This window comes from Hyperolius riggenbachi, chromosome 3, assembly GCF_040937935.1.
Source record: "Hyperolius riggenbachi isolate aHypRig1 chromosome 3, aHypRig1.pri, whole genome shotgun sequence".
Taxonomy (NCBI): Eukaryota; Metazoa; Chordata; class Amphibia; order Anura; family Hyperoliidae; genus Hyperolius; species Hyperolius riggenbachi.
Genome location: NC_090648.1, coordinates 82,058,902 through 82,079,035, shown reverse-complemented (window position 1 = coordinate 82,079,035; position 20,134 = coordinate 82,058,902). Strand labels below are relative to the sequence as shown.

General features: G+C 43.6%; 1 protein-coding gene and 1 long non-coding RNA gene across 4 annotated transcripts in view; one reads left to right on the top strand and one right to left on the bottom strand.

Moving 5' to 3' along the window:
* Window positions 1-20,134, bottom strand: part of LOC137561018 (LIM homeobox transcription factor 1-alpha-like) — a 69,518-nt gene that overhangs the window by 27,647 nt on the left and 21,737 nt on the right. For all 3 annotated transcript variants that reach the window (XM_068272229.1, XM_068272230.1, XM_068272231.1), the window contains one exon: window positions 19,460-19,640. In XM_068272229.1, coding sequence (XP_068128330.1) covers window positions 19,460-19,640 — 181 coding nt within the window. The remainder of the gene's footprint in view (window positions 1-19,459; window positions 19,641-20,134) is intronic.
* Window positions 1-20,134, top strand: part of LOC137561019 (uncharacterized) — a 55,754-nt gene that overhangs the window by 14,256 nt on the left and 21,364 nt on the right. The window contains exon 2 of the long non-coding RNA XR_011029855.1: window positions 8,865-8,950. This is a non-coding gene — a long non-coding RNA (uncharacterized lncRNA). The remainder of the gene's footprint in view (window positions 1-8,864; window positions 8,951-20,134) is intronic.

The window sequence follows — 20,134 nt, the reverse complement described above, 5'->3', positions numbered from 1 at the left end:
GATGAAAATATAAAATTACAGATATTAATATTATCCTATACAGGTAGTGCCCGACTTACAAACGCCCGACTTACCAACGACCCACCGATACGAACGGCATAGATTCTGTGTTTCCATGGGAACAAGCCAATTTTTTTTTTCAAATTGGACTTGTAGTTCTTAAGAAAATCGATTTTGAAAAAATTCAAAGAAAAAATGGCTTTTAAACTTGTATAAGCAGGTACAGAGGGCAGAGGTGACACAGAGGGGGACACTGGAGGCACAGAGGAGGTACAGGGGACAGAGATGGCACAGTGTTCTGACTTAACAACAGATTCAGGATAAGAACGAACCTACAGTCCGTATCTCGTTCGTTAACCGGGGACTACCTGTACTTGCGCCAAACTCATTAGCGTTTATAGTAATTATACGCCACCCAGTCCCTCTACAACAACCCATAGAAACCGTTATGATTGGTTAGTGCTGCATTTGTGCCACAGAAATCATTTTTCTATCTTTTAATTTTGGAGATATTAAAGATTTCTGTAGAGATCAAAATTTAATTTAGGGTTAAGATGAACTAGAAATCTTTAATATCTTCTAAAAGAAATACAATTATTGAGGTATCCCACTTAGTTCTAAGCTTTAGCCTGACCCTCTATTATTACCATCAGGATTATCACTGATATTATGATCAGGATCTCCTCCTATTTACTTGTTTCCTGCCAAAAATGCTTAGCTTTACTTCTAGTTGCTACTTTGCAGTATGTTTACTTAGGCTAAAATATTTATATGTCCACTTAACTGGTTTCATACTCAACCTATTGTGTTCTTTGGATCAGTTCATTTACTCTCCATGGCCTTAGATGTTTGCCTCAGATTCACCTCTGACATACCCTCCCTGCTATTATATGATATGAATCATTTTTCTGAATTTTTCTTTCTCTTCTCTTTCACCCTTTAGCAGCCAATTTATTTAGAGGCTTGCAGGTGCGCCATGCCAATTTATTTTAGCCCATTTTTTAATTTCTTATTTGTTACATTTGCTTGCTACTAAGTAGTACTGCTGTAACGTGTATTTATGTGCACTTGTCACTAGGGGGCAGTGTGAGACAATAACAGAGGACTTTTGCTATCAGTTTCTATATTTTCTGCTAGCAGCGAGAGATCAAAGCATTCCAAGAATTTACAGCACAACGAGTGCTGCAGACTGAGGTCAAAAGCAGTGCACTTATCTCAAACTAGATTACTCTATTGAAACTGCTAATGGGTTATGATTGCCCTGTGCATTTAGATCGACATCTTACATTTTATTGGGAAACGACCCACATTTGCCCCCTTTATGATATCTCAAGCCTAGCCCTGTAATTTATCCTATCCTACTGTTACTATTTGCATTATGTTAATTAGTATTTTTACTATGATTGTTCTTTCACATGGAACGCTAACTGTATTTTGAACGAGCTCTGCAAAGTTTATTTTTGTGTTATACGTAACATGTCACTCTCAATAAAAATGTATTACAAAACTATAAGAGATAGAACAGTGATTTCCATGACACAAATATGGCACTAACCAACAACACTGAGGGAGGTTCCGAGGAAGATAAAAATAAAAAATCCACTTACCTGGGGCTTCCTCCAGCCCCTGGCAGCCATCCGGTGCCCTCGTCTTATCAGAGACCGCAGTCTTTCTTCAAAAAAAAAAAAGTTCCCTGTCCTCTTTCTAGTTCCTGGAAGCATAATTGTATGCTTCCAGGACTTTTTTGACTGTGGCCATCTTGTGGCCAAATAGTAAACTGCACCCACATGCATTTTTTTAATTAAATACTTACATTACATTACATTTAAAATTAGCTGTTTACCTCCCACACAAAAAATTACACAAATACATTTTTTTATTAAAAAAAAAAATACAATAAAAAAAAACCCAACATAAATATTTACCTAAGGTTCTGAACTTTTTAAATGTGCATGTCAAGAGAGTATATTATTATATTTTTTTAAATTATAAACTTGTAAATAGTGATGGACGCAAATTTAAAAAAATGCACCTTTATTTCCAAACAAAATATCGGCGCCATAAATTGTGATAGGGACATAATTTAAACGGTGTAATAACCGGGACAAATGGGCAAATAAAATACATGGGTTTTAATTGCAGTAGCATGTATTAATTTCAAACTATAATGGCCAAAATCTGAGAAATAATGATTTTTTTCCATTTCTTTCTTAATCTTCCTGTTAAAATGGATTTAGAAAAAAAAATTCTTAGCAAAATGTACCACCCAAAGAAAGCCTAATTAGCAGTGGAAAAAAAACAAGATATAGATCAATTAATTGTGATAATTAGTGATAACGTTATTGGCGAATGAATGGGAGGTGAAAGTTGCTCGGATGCATAAGGTGAACAACACTGTAGGCTAAAGTGGTTAAAGAGAAGAGGAAAGCTGCAAGCCTTCATAAGTTCAAGCAATTTGCACTTCCTTCTCCCCTACTCATTTTCCCCTTAGTGTCTTTTCCCTTCTGAAAGGGTTAATCACCCAGACCTCTCTCCAGGCTTCCACAGCACTGTCTGCGATGTGGGACCTTTCTGCTCCATTCTATTCCGAGCACCAGCCTCACCTCCTCTTTGGCTGGGTGTTTGAGTAAGTGTCTTCCCTGCAATTTTTATGAGATCTGTGACTCTGAGGCATCAGGTAATCTGATCAGACATTTGATTACATTTCGCAGCCTTGTCTTCTTTATTAAAATCTCCCAGAATCCTTGGCGGTCCGTCTTATTGCTGCTCGATGCTAATAAAAGTCTCTCCCCCTGGGACATGCAATAAATGAAAGAGGCTCAGCTACCAAAACATACCACTCTGTTGCCTCTATATGTATTCAGTGTTTCCTGAACGCCGCTGTAATTGTCATTTGCCAGTATATGAGCCTGTACATTACTGCGCTCCTTTATCTGGAGAGATTCCACTATATAAAACACCCGTAGTGATAGCATTTGTAGTAGGTTATATAATAAAACTATAGATGATTTCTGAATCTAAAAATTTCAAGTGTTAGTGCCCTTATAATTAAGCATTATGATCACTAATGCAATACACTTGCTTTACTAATTTTAGCCTTATTTACCAACGTTGGTATGTTATCTCTGGTATGCAGAGTAAAAGCTGCTAATCTGTGCCCAGGTGATCTAACTACAGGTGATCAGCCGGGAAGGGGGGGGGGGGCAGGGCTGTCAGCTGTCAGGAGCCCAACTTTTAACCTATCCTTCCACCAATATAGGGGTCCATCCTTCATATCAGGTGTTTTGTGGCTACACTGTTATGTGTATAAAGGCGCGTACAAACGCCATACTTCTGCAAACGACGGGTCCGTCAGACTCTCCCGCTGGGCGGACGTTCTGCCGACAGTAGCAGATCGTTCAGAAACAGCCTTATCAGTCTGCCGACAGCGCGTACACATGTGCTACTGTCGGCAGAACTTCCGCCCAGCGGGAGGGTCTGGCAGACCCGTCGCTTACGGAAGTATGGCGTGCGTACGCGCCTTAAAGGTTATGATGGCCACACTTGTTTTATGCAATAAGGGCCCCCAGTCTGTGAGGGTCACCAAGGGTGGGGAGGGGATGGGAATTTTGGAGGCCTCTTTAAAATTTGCTTGGGGGATCCATGATTTCTTGTTCTGCCTGTTTAAAAATATGCTCCTATCATGCTCCCACTGCTTCTCCCCTCTTTCAGTCTTGTTGTAAATTGTCTCTCTGCAGTCCTTATCATCTTGCTATCAGAGAGTCATCTCTTAAAGCAAACCAGAAGCGAAAATAAACTTATGAGATAATGAATTGTATTGTAGGACAGCTATGAAATAGAACATTAGTAGCAAAGAAAAGCGTTTCATATTGTTTTCCAGTACAGGAAGAGTTAAAAAAAATTCATTAATTATGAACAAGAGCATCTCTGATCTATTCGACCCACAGTCCTGTTTTCTAACTAGCTTAACCACTTTGCCTCCCCCGGGACGAGTAACTATGTCCCTGCAAAATCCCATATCTCCTACTACGCCCTCCCTCCCTCCCCTCCGTGCGTGCATCCCACGATCGTTACCGCCGCCAATCGCTAGCCGGGAGATCAATGAATGGAAACACAATTCCCATTCATTGATCTAAGTCCCCGTGTGAATGACCGCAGCCGTCTGTCAGACGGCGCCGCCATTCACAAAAAACGATACTTACACATCCACGCATTACCTCCTGTTTGCGTAGTAATTCGTGAGGACAACTTGTGGCCAAATAGTAAAATTACATCTACACACTTTTTTTTTCCTTAAAAGACAATTTTTTACATTTAAAATTAACCCCTTACCTCCCACACTCCCCAAAACATTTTTGTAAAAAAAAAATTACAATTTAAATAAATACATAAATAGTTACCTTAGGGACTGAACTTTTTTAATATGTATGTCAAAAGGGCACATTACTATTACTTTATAGATGATGCGCTTGTAATTAGGGATGGACGCAAAACTTTAAAAAATGCACCTTTATTTCCAAATAAAATATTGGCGCCATACATTGTACTAGGGAAACATTTTAAACGTTTCAATAACTGGGACAAATAGGCAAATAAAATGTGTGGATTTTATTTACGGTAGCATGTATTATTTTAAAACTATAATGGCGGAAAACTGAGAAATAATGAATTTTTTAAATGTTTTATTTATTTTCCCTGTTAAAACACATTTAGAATAAAATAATTCACAGCAAAAAGTACCCCCCCCCCCCAAAGAAAGCCTAATTAGTGGCCAAAAAAACAAGATATAGATTGTTTCGTTGTGATAAGTAGTAATAAAGTTATAGGCGAATTAATGAAAGGAGCACTGACAGGTGAAAACGACTCTGTTTTTTAAGGGGAAAAACCCTTAGAGGTGAAGTGGTTAAATAGCCAGGTAAAAAGTGAGAGACAGCTTGGGATAAGGTTTTACTGCAGTAGTTGAAAGGGTTATTATTTCCGTTTTTCCCTAGCTTAAAAGAGAGTGTGGTTTCTAAACTGCAATTTTGACAGAATGATGCACTGTTATAAATAAAGCTATATAACTGAAAATAAAAATATGACTCTTTTCTTTGCTACTAATGTTCTAATTGTTATCTGTACTACACATACAATTCATTATATCATGTTTTTTGCTTCATGTTTGCTTTAACGTAAACAGTAGCACTGGTGCTTGGATCAAAGATAAAATCAGTAATTAAAGGACTAATTATCACCTAATTAGCATCTTAATCACCTGACCTGAGCACTACATATCACAAATATATAAAACAAATGTCCCCCAGAGGGAGGTGTATAAATTCTGTGGGCTTTTGGGATGGGCAGCATGCATTTATTTACATTTGGGGCCTGCTCTGTAGCCTCCATCTATATGAGGGCCTCCATCTTGTTGCTTCCTGCGCTGGGAGATGGAATTACATGAATGGACTACATCTCCCAGAATGCACTGAGGAGGTCAGGGGCGCACAACATGGCTACGAGTACTTCAGCCTGCAGTTCTGCAGCACAGGGACAGAGACGATGGAAGCTCTCATATAGATGGCGGACAATGGAGCAACCCCTCCATAGGTAAGTTAATGCAAGCTGCCTACGAGAAAAGCCCACAGCAATTTCAAACATCGCTTATGGTGCCCATACATGGTACAATTTTTCATTTTTTTCGATTAGATAATTTATTTCGATTATTCCGTTAGATCGAATATAAAGATTTTTCCAACATGTCCGATAAGATTTTTATTGAAAAAATGGTTCCTTTTTGATGGATTCCTTTTTCTTGATCGAAAAAAAGATTTATTTTAAACTTTCATTCGGTTCGATCGTTTTGGTCAAATAAACGGGAAAATTGAACGTTTTTGTTGTACCATGTATGGGGCACTTTTAGTGAGAGGTTCATTTTATGTATTAATTAAACTTAGTAGCACCCAGTTGTCATGAACTTACAATTAACGTATGTATACAAAAATTGTATATGTTGTATATTATATACAACACATGCAATTTTTTATACATATCTTAATTGTAAGTTCATGAATATATAAAAGTATGGAAATGTCCATTTAAAAAGCAGAGTCCTGTTACCCAGCAACACGCAGACATAAATCAAGGCATTCTTATCAAGAGTAGATAATAGCTGGAACATATTGAAAAACACAACTCAAATGTATATTATAAGTATAACTACAGTAGCATCACTTTATTCAATATCATATTGGTTAAAACATAATTAAAAGTTAATATAGCACCACCATCCAAACAACTGTTATAGACCTTTTTTCATCTTTGCATACAAATAGTATAATACACATTGCCATAGACTTGCACTGCTGCATAATCTATGTGGTAGGCACAGATCACGTGGCAATGCACTGCAGAGTGTGTGGCAGCCATTGACCACTTAACGACCAGCTAACGCCGATAGGCGGCGCCTGGTCGTTAGTGGTATAGCATGGAAACGGCTGCTCGTACGAGCGGCCTTTCCATGCCAGTTCACGGAGGGTGTCTCCGTGAACACGTAATGTAAACACGCGGGGAAGAAATCCCCGCTGTTTACATCATACGGCGCTGCTGCGCTGCAGCGCCGTGACGTAGATCGGCGATCCCCGGCCTCTAATTGGCCGGGTATCGCCAGCATCTGATAGGCCAAAGCCTATCCTAGGATGCGCAGGACGGACTTCCGTCCTGCGCATTACAGACCAAGAGGGAGAGGGAGGTAAGCGGGGAGAGGGCGGAAATCGCTGGCTTTGAGGAGCCGCCCCCGCTAGTCACTAATGGTCGGCGGCGATCAGACCCCCCAGCAGGACATCCCCCTAGTGGGGAAAAAAGGGGGGAAGTCTGATCGCCCTGGTGTAATCCTGATCGGTGCTGCGGGCTGTAGAGCCCACGCAGCACCGATCATTAGAAATTTGCCTGGTCCTTAAGTGGTTTCTATGCGGTAGGCACAGATTACGTGGCAATGCACTGCAGAGTGTGTGGCAGCCTTGCGAATCCATGCGGTAGGCACAAATCACGTGGCAATACACTGCAGAGTGTGTGGCAGCCATTGTTAATCTATGCGGTAGGCACAGATCAGGTGGCAATACACTGCAGAGTGTGTAGCAGCCATTGTTAATCTATACAGTAGGCACAGATCACGTGGCAATACACTGCAGAGTTTGTGGCAGCGTTGTGAATCTATGCGGTAGGCACTGATCACATGGCCATACACTGCAGAGTTTGTGGCAGCCTTGCGAATCCATGCGTTAGGCACTGATCACATGGCAATACACTGCAGAGTGTGTGGCAGCCTCATGACGATTTTGCTACTTCCGTCGCTCCGCATTGTGTTGCCATAGTGTGTAAGTCCCCATAGTCTTATATTGCCCTCGCGACATGCTGAGGCAAGGGGGAGAGAACCACGATACTATAAAACGTGGTAAGTGTGAAAGTAGCCTCAACCATAGCAATTTCACTCATAGTTAGACAGACTGATCTGGCCACCATTGAATGAAATGGTGAATGTAAACAAATACAGACTACGCATCACTCACAGCAATGTGGTCCCGGTTAGTGAAAGATGTTTTACCATCATCATATCTGAGAAATAGAAGAAGGTAGAAAGCAATATCCTGTGTAGGTGAATTCCGCAGCTTTGCCAGGAGTTATTGCCGTGAGGAATAAAGGATTCCCATAGGAACATTCTCTAAATTGTCTTTTATTAGAGCTGTAATATAGTGAGCGGGGAAGTGGAAGACATTAAACATGTATGAGGAGCATTTAATTACATTTTGAGGCTACTGGATTAGCGTTATGAAAAGGGTTACAAAGCAAGTCAAATAAGAATGAGCTCAGAAGAAAGGCAATATTTAAATAAGAAGCCTGAGAAAGAAAATGGTGCAAATTTATTAAAGGAATTAGCAGGCGGAGGGGGGTTGATAACGCGTAATTGTGAGCAAAGTAAAAGTAGAGAGGTGACCACTATCTGGGGATCAGTTGCTGCTTCCTGTTACTATCTAGCCCTATCCAGAGATGTAACGAGCAAGATCACTTAAATCAGGGATGTTGAACTCCAGTCTTCGGGGGACAAGGTCCTCACAGCATAGCACATAACGCTTCTAAATGTATGGCTCCCCACCTTGCAACATCCCAATCTTCTACACTGCTGTGCAAAACTTCAGGACAGCATATCGCACTAAGTTCATCTAAGTCAAAGATAGAGAGTACGACGCGTACGTCACTCAGACAGACAGTGTGGGATCTACCCAGAAGTCCTTTGCAATCTACTGGTAGATCATGATCTGCCTAATGGGCACCCCTGCACTAAATTGTTCTCAGCTGAGGCATCCGAGCAACCTCTTAATTTACCCAGAAGTCCTTTGCGACAGTGGCATAGCTAGAGATTGTGGGGCCCATAGCAAAATTTTTATGAGGCCCTTAGATGTAGGCACTCTTGAGCAATGCCACCTGCCCCTACCCTATGGATATGAGTGCAATCTACATTGCACATAGTTCATGGGCACTGAGACAAAGTCAATAGATGGAGGAACACAAGAAAGTAATTATGGAATACAACAAGTACCACCTGGGCCCCCTCTGGTTCAGGGCCCCTATGGCTATTGCTACGCCCTTGCTTTGTGATCTATGTATCGGTAGGTCATGATTTGCCTAATGGTCACCCTTGCACTAAAGGGTTCTCAGCTGAGGCATCGGAGCAACCTCTGCTAAGACTCTAGCGTCTATATGGCGGCCCTGATGCATCCGCGAGAAATCCAGACTGACGCATCGTCTCAACTGAGCTCAGGCTAAAGCCATTTTATTTCTCCTTCCCCTCTCTGCTTCATTGTTCACTGTCCTTACTCTCCTCTCCACAGAAGCAGAACGTCTATAACCTAGTGACAAGTTGGACAGAACTCGGCCCCAAACTATCACCCGAGGGAGCAAGTCCCGATCCCAACAGGTAACACCTGCCTGCACGCTAGAGTCTTGGCAGAGCTCCCTCCAGTAAATGTACAAGGATTTAGTTTGCCAATTATACCCTTTATTATTTATTGTACTTTGCTGAATGATATGTTGGGGCTTTAAAAATTTATATAATAGTAAGGTATGATTAGACGGTATGAGCAATACTGCTATTTTTTCTCTTCACTGGGTTTAGTTTGTTTAATGCCGTAAATCAGGACTTTTTCCCCCCCAAATATGTTAAATCCCCGTGTCTGCAACAGGCATTATAAAGGCAAATATTCAGTTGTTATTTTTTATTTTTAAAGTATAGATTTTTTTTTTTAATTAAAGCGGAACTGTAGATAGAAAATAAACACATTGTTTCACTTACCTGGGGCTTCCCCAAGCCCCCAGCAGCTGTCCTGTCCCGCGCCGGTCCTGCCCGAGCCTCCGTTCCCCCGCCACCGCTCCGTTCCTTACATCGACTTGTAAGTCGAGGCCAGCGCTGCCCTGCCAAGCGTATCCTTTCTTCGCGTTCCCCTCTGCAATAGCAGGGAACGCGAAGAAAGGATACGCATGGCCAGAGCCGCGCAGGCGCAGTGGCCTGGCGGCGAAACCAAAAGCTTATGGGATATGAATGCAATTGCACTAATAAAGTCTTTAGTGGGCCATCAGAGGTAAATAAATGGTTGATTGGTCACCTCAATGACAACAAACTTACTGGTTGGTCACAGCTTCCTGACCCCTACAATCATTCTAGAGGGCAGTAATGTGTGCAATACGCACCAGGCAATATTCCCATCAGATCAACAGGAAAATTTGCATTGTTCCATAATTTCCAGAACATTTGATCTGCTTCCGGTCAAGAACGGGATCGATTTTGAGATCAGTACTGCACAAAATTGATCCCTTTCTCCATCGGCAACACGGTGGCATACAGGGAGCATGCTGAGGTAACTGTTAGCACGGTGAGGTGGCTAGCACTCTTGTCTTGCAGCATCCCCGTTTCAGAGCCATCCCCTTCAGAACCACTAGACACAGGAGTACCTTCTTCCCTCAGGTTGTACTCCTACTGGACTCGAGTAGCCCGTGACAGGTCATGCCAGTCCCTGGTCAGTATTATTATTCCTGAGAGGCCCACCTTAAACTTCCTCACTGTGCAGAACTGGTCCTACACCTAGCTATATTGTGGTTCATGTCTGTATCCCTTGTTCTGAATGTACACTTGTCATGCCTGCTTCATGTTCATTTCATGATCAGTTATTATGCTCTCTACTAATGTCTGTATATGTACAACTGCAATTGCCATGTGTACCAAAACAATTCCGGGTACGCATACTAGGCAAATAAAGGTGATGCTGATTTTAAATCCCAGCCAGGGCACTACCTGTACAGAGGTTGTTTGTTCGCCCTGTATTGGCATGGGTTTCCTCCGGGCAGTCCGGTTTCCTCTCACACCCCGAAATCTTACAAACAATTGAATTGGCTTCCCCCTAAAAACTGGCCCTAACCTACGATACATACACTACACGATACATACGTAGACATATGACTATGGTAGGGATTAGATTGTGAGCCCCTCTGAGGGACGGTTAAGTGACAAGACAATATACTCTGTACATCACTGTCGGCGCTATATAAATACTAAATAATAATAATCAGTAGTAGATCGGACATGCTGGAAATGATCGAATGACAGGAAATGTCCCGTTGATCTGACAGGGAAATTGCATGGTGTGTACTAGGCATAATACCACACTCATGGATCCCTCAACTCGAGGTACAATTTTTGTAACAAACACAACTATCAGCTGCATTTAAAATGACCCAAACAAAGAAATAGGCAAGGAAGATGCCTAAACCAAAACATTTTAAGATCCTAGTGTGTGTTGTTTCAGGGGGGAGGTCTCACTGTGCTGATTTACTTTAATACATGTTTCTATGGTTTTGAACTTCACTTTTTTTTTTCTTAACCAAAAACCTTGGCAATCCGAAACTGTTCAGTTTCACTCATCAGTACTAATTAGTGTAACATTGTGATAAGCATAACAGCTGGGGAACTGACAACTTTGAAAAGTTACCAGTTGTTGCAACCGCAGTTTTTTCAGCCCAGATTCCCAAAGAAATACAGGATGTATGGTACACAGGCCCATGAACTGGCATGATTGTCAGATTGCCTTACAGTATATGTCATGTTACAGTGGAATGTCAAACAAAAAACTCTTGTCGCTTGTTTTGACTTTGTTACTAACTAGAATACCAAAACAAAGAGCACATATCGCACAAGCATAATATGGGCTTAGGCTTGGTTCCCACATAAATCTGTACATTCAGGCTCTGATCCCACTTGAGCGGAGGAACAGACTTTTTTTTGTCCATTCTTTGCTCCACAGTGAAGGGCTCCTATTTTATAAATAGGAGCCGTTCACACATGTAACGCTGCATCGGATCCCTGGGATCCAATACAGTAAGCGGGCCACATTTCTGTGCAGTCCGCAATAATCCCCGGCACACAGATGCCTTTCCCATATAGCATATGGGGGAGCGCATCTGTCTCAGGCTACAGGCTAAGCACGGCGGACCATCAGCTCCTGCTGGCGGCACGTTGTCCAGAACAAGTGGGAACAGAGCCTAATGGTCTAGTCCAGTCCTGTCATTTTTGCATCACTTTTCTATCAGTTTTACCTTTTATGTGTGAACACACCCATAGAAAACTTTTACAAAACCGACAGGACAGGACTGGAAATGTACAGATTTATGTTTGAACACAGCAATAGAAACATCCAAAACGAATGCCAATTGTCAAAAACTGACAGGACTGGAAACCTTTGTGTTAACCAAGCCTAACATAACATCCAGTAGTAAAAAAAATAATTCGTCCAATTACAAGTATTCAGCCTGTTAGCTAAATAGTGTCTGTATTGCTTTCACAAGGGAGAAATATCCTTTTCCTGTAACTAGAAGAGGAATAAGAAAGTAGAAAAAGCAGTGTTCCCATTGGAGAGATGTCCTCACTTTCCTGTACCTGATGACTAAACAAATGGTGAGGGAATTGCATTCTACTATATGTCACTAAAGCCCATCTTTAACCTCCTTGCCGGTCCAATTCCCGCCGGCAAGGAGGCAGCGCAGCACTTTTTTTTGTATTTATTTATTTTTTTCAAATCATGTAGCGAGCCCAGGGCTCGCTACATGATAGCCACTGAGCGGCGGCATCCCCCCACCCACTCCGATCGCCTCTGGCGATCAGAGTAAGCAGGAAATCCCGTTCAGAACGGGATTTCCTGCGGGGCTTCCCTGGTCGCCATGGCGACGGGGCGGGATGACGTCACCGACGCCGGGACGTTAGAGGGAGTCCCAAACCACCCCTCAGCGCTGCCTGGCTTTGATTGGCCAGGCTGCGCAGGGGTCTGGGGGGGGGGGCGGCTCAGTGCGGCGGGTAGCGGCGATCCGGCAGGTAGCGGCGGCGATCGCGTACCACATGCAGCTAGCAAAGTGCTAGCTGCGTGTAGGAACAAAAATTATGCAAATCGGCCCAGCGGGGCCTGAGAAATCCTCCTGCGCAGGTTACCCCGAGCTCAGCTCGGGATAACCGGCAAGGAGGTTAACTGAACAGAACAGCCCTTACTTACATAAAAAAGCCTAAAGAAAAATGGCTCATTGCCGCAGCGCTGCAAATAGTTTGGCAAAAGCAGCTCCGAGGAGTTTGATTGCCTGTAATATTTATTATCACTATAATGAATATAGTGTGTTTATAAATCACCAGCATCTCAGATCTAATTATATGCATTAGCGGGCCTGAGATATGCAGTAGAGATGCCGAACTGAAAAAAAAAAATATGATTATAGTTAATCTGTGTGAAGCGGCACTATTTCTACATCTGATCAAAAAGAGCCGTTCAAAGTATGTGTGTGCGGAGGAGGGCTGGACGGGGCTGTGTTTTCTGAGCGTCCGCCATCCCTTCCTCCTCAGCGATAAGGCCCAGTCTGTGCGCTCAAGGATCTCGCTCTTTGTATCAGGTGCCAAGGAAAGTCTGTGGACTGGGACGAGAGGAGAGGAAGGGGGTATGAGGATAGGATTAAAGGATTTCATCACCCCCTGGAACTTCTAATGGACCTACTGCAGCTGTGAGATTATCTCCTCAGTCCTCCCCTCACACAGCATCCTCCCACCGCAGCTGGGGAATGATAAAATACTGTGGCTGAAGGTGTCATTTTTCTATAAGACATTTTCAAGCTTAAATGCATAGCTTAAAAAGGAACCCGAGGTCGGAGGGATATGGAGGCTGCCATATTTATTTCCTTTTAAACAATGCCAGTTGCCTGGCTGTCCTGCTGATTCTGTGTCTCTAATACTTTTAGCCATAGACCCTGAACAGGCATGCAGCAGATCAGGTACTCTAACTCAGCTGACTCAGGTTTTATTGGATTAGCCGTATGCTTGTTTTGACTCTACTATTTTGCCAGAACAACTGACATTGCTTACAATGAAATAAATATGGCAGCCCCCATATCACTCTCACTTCACGTTCCCTTTAAAGTGTACTTATGTAACGATCGGTGTCAGCAACCAGAGAGAGAATCTGATCCTTGGCGATCCGCAGTATACCCAAGAATACAGATATACCCGATTATTGAGGATCTGCGGAATCGTCCACAATCAGATATGTCTAATTTCTAGACACTTGAGAGAGTGTAAGTGTTTGGTGCAACAGTAACAACTCTGAGTGAAGACCACCAGGAGAGCTGGCGGCCTATACTCCTGAGGAATCCACCCCTGACTGTGGGTGATATTCCTGTAGCCTGTGGACCCCTGAGCGAGGGACCGAGGCTGGGGTTGCAGGAAGCCCTGCTGCTTATATAAGGTCTTGCCCTGAACTGGGCTAACGTAATACAATAGTAGCACAATCCTAGTCTTGGGTGTGAGGTCCGTAGTCACAACACCCTGGAACTAGTCTGGAGCATAACATAAATGATAATACAATTCCCTAGTCTTGGGTGTGAGTTCCGTGATCATCAACACCCTGGAACTAGTCTGGAATATAACACAAAGACAATACAGTTCCCTAATCTTGGGTGTGAGGGCCTTGATCTCAACACCCTGGAACTATGCTAGAGAATACACAAAAGATACACAGTATTCCTAGTCTAGGGTGTGAGGGCCTTGATCTCAACACCCTGGAACTGGTCTAACAAATAATACAATACAATTAGTACTTTAAGCCATCAACAGAATCTGTGTGAATTCCCAGGTCCACCTAGTTCAAACACACTGTAAGGATCTGACTATGAATCTAGAAACGATGAAGCGCTCCATGGTGCATTATCAGAGGATGATTTTTAATCGCAAAATAAAAGTTCTACTTACTAGATGTAAAATGACAACTCGCTCATCAGCGGTACAGTCCACCGCTACACACGTATGCAGGTTAGGCAACAACGCGCTGTGGCCAGCAGCGCGTTCTCTGATGTCCGGGGAAGCCGTCTCGCAGTGGGTGTGGGCGTGGCTGTGATTTAGCGTGCGTATGGCGTCAGTCGGTTATCAGCAGGACAGGAGCGCAAGGTTTTTTGGGATATTTCTAGGATCTGACTATGGTCTGAGTGCCTTCACGCAAGTGTTACCAATGGCAGACAACCAGCAACTGACAAGCAGCAGAATATATAGTTGCTGGACTCTGCCGCCCCGCCCGAGCCACTCAGCCAATCATGAGTCCTGCAGGAATCAGCTGATCTTGCTGATCAGCTGACACTTCCCCTGCTGGCATAAAGGTCCTGAGTTCAGGCCCGCGCGCGCGTAGCTCTCCATCTGCCTATGTGCACTAACAGACCCAGCCACACCAAGTGCACGCTGTTGCATACAAACCGCCGCGTTGGACGGGGAAACAGCCGCTTTGCTGTCAGGACATGCGGCGGCTTTTCCGCATTCCACCATACTACCTGACACGTGTCCATGCGTGCAAACCGCCGCGTTGGACGCGGAGTCAGCCGCCTTGCTCTTGGCACATGCGGCGGCTTTTCCGCGTTTTCTCACAACTTAAAGAGGAACTCCAGTGAAAATAATGTAATAAAAAAAGTGCTTCATTTTTACAATAATTATGTATACATGATTTAGTCAGTGTTTGATCATTGTAAAATCTTTCCTCTCCCAGATTCACATTCTGACTTGTATTACATGGTGACATTGTTACTGTGGGCAGATTATGGAGCTGTTTCTAGCTGGTCTGGCTTTAACAGACAGCTATTTCCTGTCTGAACATTGTTACATTGTGACAGTTTGCCCAGAGTACCGTACGGTACCAGAGCCTCTTGTGGGAGGGGTTTCAGCACAAAATCAGTCATACAGCGCCCCCTGATGGTCTGTTTGTGAAAATCATTATTTTTCTCATGTAAAAGTGGGTATCAGCTACTGATTGGGATAAAGTTCAATTCTTGGTCGGAGTTTCTCTTTAAAGGGAAACTGAAGCAAGAGGAATATAAAGGCTGCCATATTTATTTCCTTTTAAGCAATACCAGTTGCCTGGCTCTCCTGCTAATCTTCTGCCTCTAATACTTTTAGCCATAGACCCTGAACAAGCATGCAGCAGATCAGGTGTTTCTAACATTATTGTCAGATCTGAAAGATTAGCTTCATGCTTGTTTCTGGCATTATTCAGACACTACTGCATCCTAATAGACCAGCAGGGCTGCCAGGCAACTGGTATTGTATAAAAGGAAATAAATATAGCAGCCTCCACATCACTCTCCCCTCGGGTTCCCTTTAAAGTGTACTTAATAGAAAGGATGCCTCTGGCTTCCCACAGCATTCTCTGCCCTCCCCCATTGCCCCCCCCACCCCCCCGATAAAGGACAAGGGCTTGAGGAAAATCTGATTGGGGCCACGCTCCACAGTATGGCCACCCTGCGCTGAAAGCCTCCGCGAACTATTGCGCAGGCACATCCGTGTTCCCGCGGTTGCCACATGGCCACTCTCATGCCAGAAGAGGAGCAGAGGCGGAATCTTCCGCAGGGTCCCGGCAAGCGGCGGCAGGAAAAAGAGGACCTGGGAAGCCTCTAGGATGCAGAAACTTTCTTCTTCTTAGGGCCCGAGCCCACTAACGCAGTTGTGTCCGCTTTTCAGCAACACATCAATGTTACAGATGCTGAAAAGCGGACACAACTGCGCACAACTGTTAGTGGGCTCAGACCCTTAGGTAAGTATTTCCCTTTTTGACCCGAATTTTGGTTCAGGTTTATTTCAAGCTAGAAAATGTTTTTTTGCTATAACTATTAAATGACCTCTATTATACGAAAAAAAACATAGTACCTTTTAGCAGCCAATAAAATTAAACTTGAACCAGTTTACAACAGTAGATAAATTCAACATTATTTGTTTATATTGTTTTGATTATATTGGCATTTTGTACTTAGATAACTGTATCATTTTTTATTGTATTATGCTAGTTCCTCTGTGTACAAATCAAACTTAGGTTGCCCTGCAATTAAAAAATATATATATATCAAAGTAACTCTATTAAGTAGTTTAGATTATAGTGGTTTTACACTGCCTTTGTGTCTGTTTCCACCTTGGGACTTTTAAAGTGACACTGAAGTGAAAGAAAAATGTATGATATAATGAATTGGTTGTGTAGTACGGATAATTACTAGAACATTAGTAGCAAAGAAAATATTCTCATATTTTTATTTTCCATTGGCTGCTTTCTGTGAGCGTTTTGGCTGAGCCGGCTGAAACAGGCAACTTCCGGTTCTCCGATCTTCGGGGAGAGGCGTCACTTCCTAGTGCGTCTCACCCAATTGCGTCTCACCCAATTGAGCTGAACTCAAATGAGTTCATTTGGTAGCTAGTGAAAGGGGCGCCCCGTTTAACTACAGAGTGGTTCACGCCTTTGCCATCAACATCCTATGATTGTGACAAATGGAGGATATTTGGAGTGGTGGAGCGCAAGGAAGTGACCACAGCAATTGGGTGAGACGCACTGGGAAGTGACGCCTCTCCCCGAAAATCGGAGAACCGGAAGTTGCCTGTTTGAGCCGGCTCGGCCAAAACGCTCACAGAAAGCAGCCAACCGCTGGAGCGGTGCTGCCTTCCGAGTGACTGGAAGGAATCCGTGTACTAAGAGGGATCCCCTGGACTCAGAGAGGAGACTTCAGCTGAGGACTTTCCGCGGCTTAGACGAGTGAGATCGTGGGGAGTGGTGAGATTTGTTTGTGCATCAATCAGTTTGCAAGTTAATAGTACCAGGAGTCTGTCTATTTGCGGAGGACTCTATACATTCAGGGATCAACACCTCTAGTGATTTTTGACACCGCTACTTAGCGTCCCCAGGATCTCAGTAGTACCTGATCCCCAGGAGCAACGTGATATTTTCATCGGTATATGTTATACAATTTTTAATTATACATTTTTAAGAATTTTTTGTGATTCCCATCTTTTGCAATCAGCAATTGTTTGGGTGGTTTTATACATTATATATTTTATATATTTTTTTGTAGGGGAACCAGCAAGCTCTGTAAATGAGTGTATGCCTGTATGTATGAGAGTGAGCACATGTATGAGATGTAACATTACCAGTTGAAATACTGTTTACAATAAAACGCTTTTTATCTAAAGCATAAAATTTATTGCATTATATCCAGCGCACCACTTACTGTATTGTAAATTTTGCTTCCTTTTGGGGTGGTAATAGGGGGTAACCCCACCTAGGGTGGTTGCAGCAGGAGGCAGCAGTCTTTTTCCATTGGGAAAAAAACCTCTCTTTCTAGACAACAATTTTTGATTTGTATACGATTTTGGGCAGCGCCCTCCAGTGTGTTTTTTTTAGTTTGAATTGTATTATTGCACCAACAAATGGAACTACTCAGAGATGGATTAGGATGTAATAGGGCCCTAGGCAAGATAGATTTAAGGCCCCTTTGTGGTCCTTTTGGTAAGCCTAAGTGAAGAGATGTCAAAGAAGGCGGTAGGTGGGCCCCTTGACACCCACCTTCATGGGTTGCCTGGTGGATGATCCTGCTCTGGAACTACTACAGGAATCGAAGCAGAGGCCTCCAGCAGCACGTGATGTAAGATGAGACAAATTGCTTTCATTCCTGAGAACCTTCTGGGAGGAAGAACTGTGGAAGTGAGCTACAAATTTGACCAGTTGATATTATATTGAGGATCTCATAATAGATGAACCGAGCATCTCATAGGACTGGAATGCTAAGATTCTCCAGGGCTGCAGAACATTGGAGAACCTAAGTGGCTTGGCTTCATTACAAATTGACTGCAGGGTACAGAATGCTGGCTTTGGAACTGAATAACTGACACTTAGATTAGGATCTAATAAATTCTCCCAATAAAAATGTCCTAGTATCGGGGCTACCATTAGGAAAGTAGCATAGGAGTGTGTGCTTGCTACCTAGAAGCGAGAAAGAAGATGCTGGAAGGGGCGTGGTTTGGCAAGAACAATATAAGTCTACTGTCAACATTACACAGTGGCCAGAGTCTCTGTCAGCGGTCGTACTGTGGTCAGATTCCTTAGCAGAGGTCGCAGAGCAGTCACAGGTTACAATGAAGTCTCAATACAGGTTGTGGGCATCACGAGGAAGCACTGTAGAGGTGCAAATACAATACAGATAAATTGTAATATGGGGCACTCCTTACAGAGCGCCTTACAAAGCTAAAGGCACCCTGTAGAAGACCCCAAAGAGCTGACAGACAGTATAGGGGCACTGAAATGCTGTGCACACACTACAGTGGGCCCTGGATTTACTTCTGAGAACATCTACAAAGTTAGGTACACACTATGGGAGTAGCTGGAGAGCTGAAATAGTGTGGATAGGAATGGGGATTGGGAGGGGTCAGAGGCAGATTGACCATGAGTTTATATAGTATGAAGAGGACTAGAAAATGCTGATGGTGCTACTTCTTAGCTGTAATTCAGGCAGTGCATGGTGTGCCCAAATTTCCCTATGTTATGTCTTACTGTTAGCTCCTTGCTTTTGCTTACTGTTTTTTTTACTACTTCCAGACCGAGCTAATTGAAATCTATGCCCTGTTTTGGTGGGCTCCTGGCTGGCAGGGTGTAGATTTCAATTAGCCGCCGCTGCACGCATCCGCCATTTCCGTTGCTCCCTGCCAATCGTGCCGCTCAAAACCGACGTCTCTCACCGCATCTCACTGGCTCTGCCTGTCTCTAAGACAGCAGAGCCCTGTGAGCGGGTCAGGAGCTGATTTCATTGGCTCCTGGCCCTGTCTTTCAATGTAAGCCGCTCCCATTGGCTTACATTGATAGGCACGGTCAGGAGCCAATGAAAGCAGCTCCTGACCGGCTCACAGGAACTCTGCTGTCATAGAGACGGCAGAGTGGGTGGCCCAGGTTCCCGACGTGCGGCGTGTATGGCGATTGAGGCGGTGAGTGCGGCTATTCGTCGGTATTCGTCAGGTGTCCACTGTTGCTGGTACCAACGGTCTCTGGTCCTTAAGGGGGCAGAGACCGCTGGTACTTAAGTGGTTAACAAATGAGGAGGAAAACAGTTTACTCACTTTTCATAGTCTTCTTTGCAGTAAAGCTGTCGGTTGCGGTAGTAGCAGGTCCCGGACAGGATCTGTAGGCACACTACGCACTTCACACAGCACTCGTGCCACAGCCTGTCATTAACTCGCAGGAGGAAACGGTCGGAGATGGGACTGCCGCAGCCAGCGCACGTCTCACTTAATTTCTGATCTGTACGCAGAGAGAATAAAAAAACAACACAATACTGCGCAATGAAAAATGCATCAAACTAACATTTTCCAAAAAATAAATAACATGATAATAAAGGCACCATTTGTTGTTAATTTTCTATTAACAGTTGAATTTAAAGTGTACCTGAGACAATGAATTAAAAGGATTTACTTACCTGGGGCTTCCTCCAGCCCCCTGTAGTCCATCTGCCGTGTACGTGTCATGATGTCGCCAATGAGTTGGACGGTGGGAGAGCCAAATGACAGCTCTTCCTTCTGCCGCAAAACCCCCCCGGTGGTGCTAAATACTATTCCCCCTTCGAGTAGTCGCAACTCAGAGGGAGAGGTAGTTCAGGGTCCGGCTGCCCTGAAATCCTGAATTATCCTTACGTACCCCGCACAGCATAACATTGCTGCTATGGGATGCATGGTTTCAGTGCCCGTCGTTGAGCTCCATGCGCCAAAACCACCTGCTTCGCATCTGCTTCCTCGCTG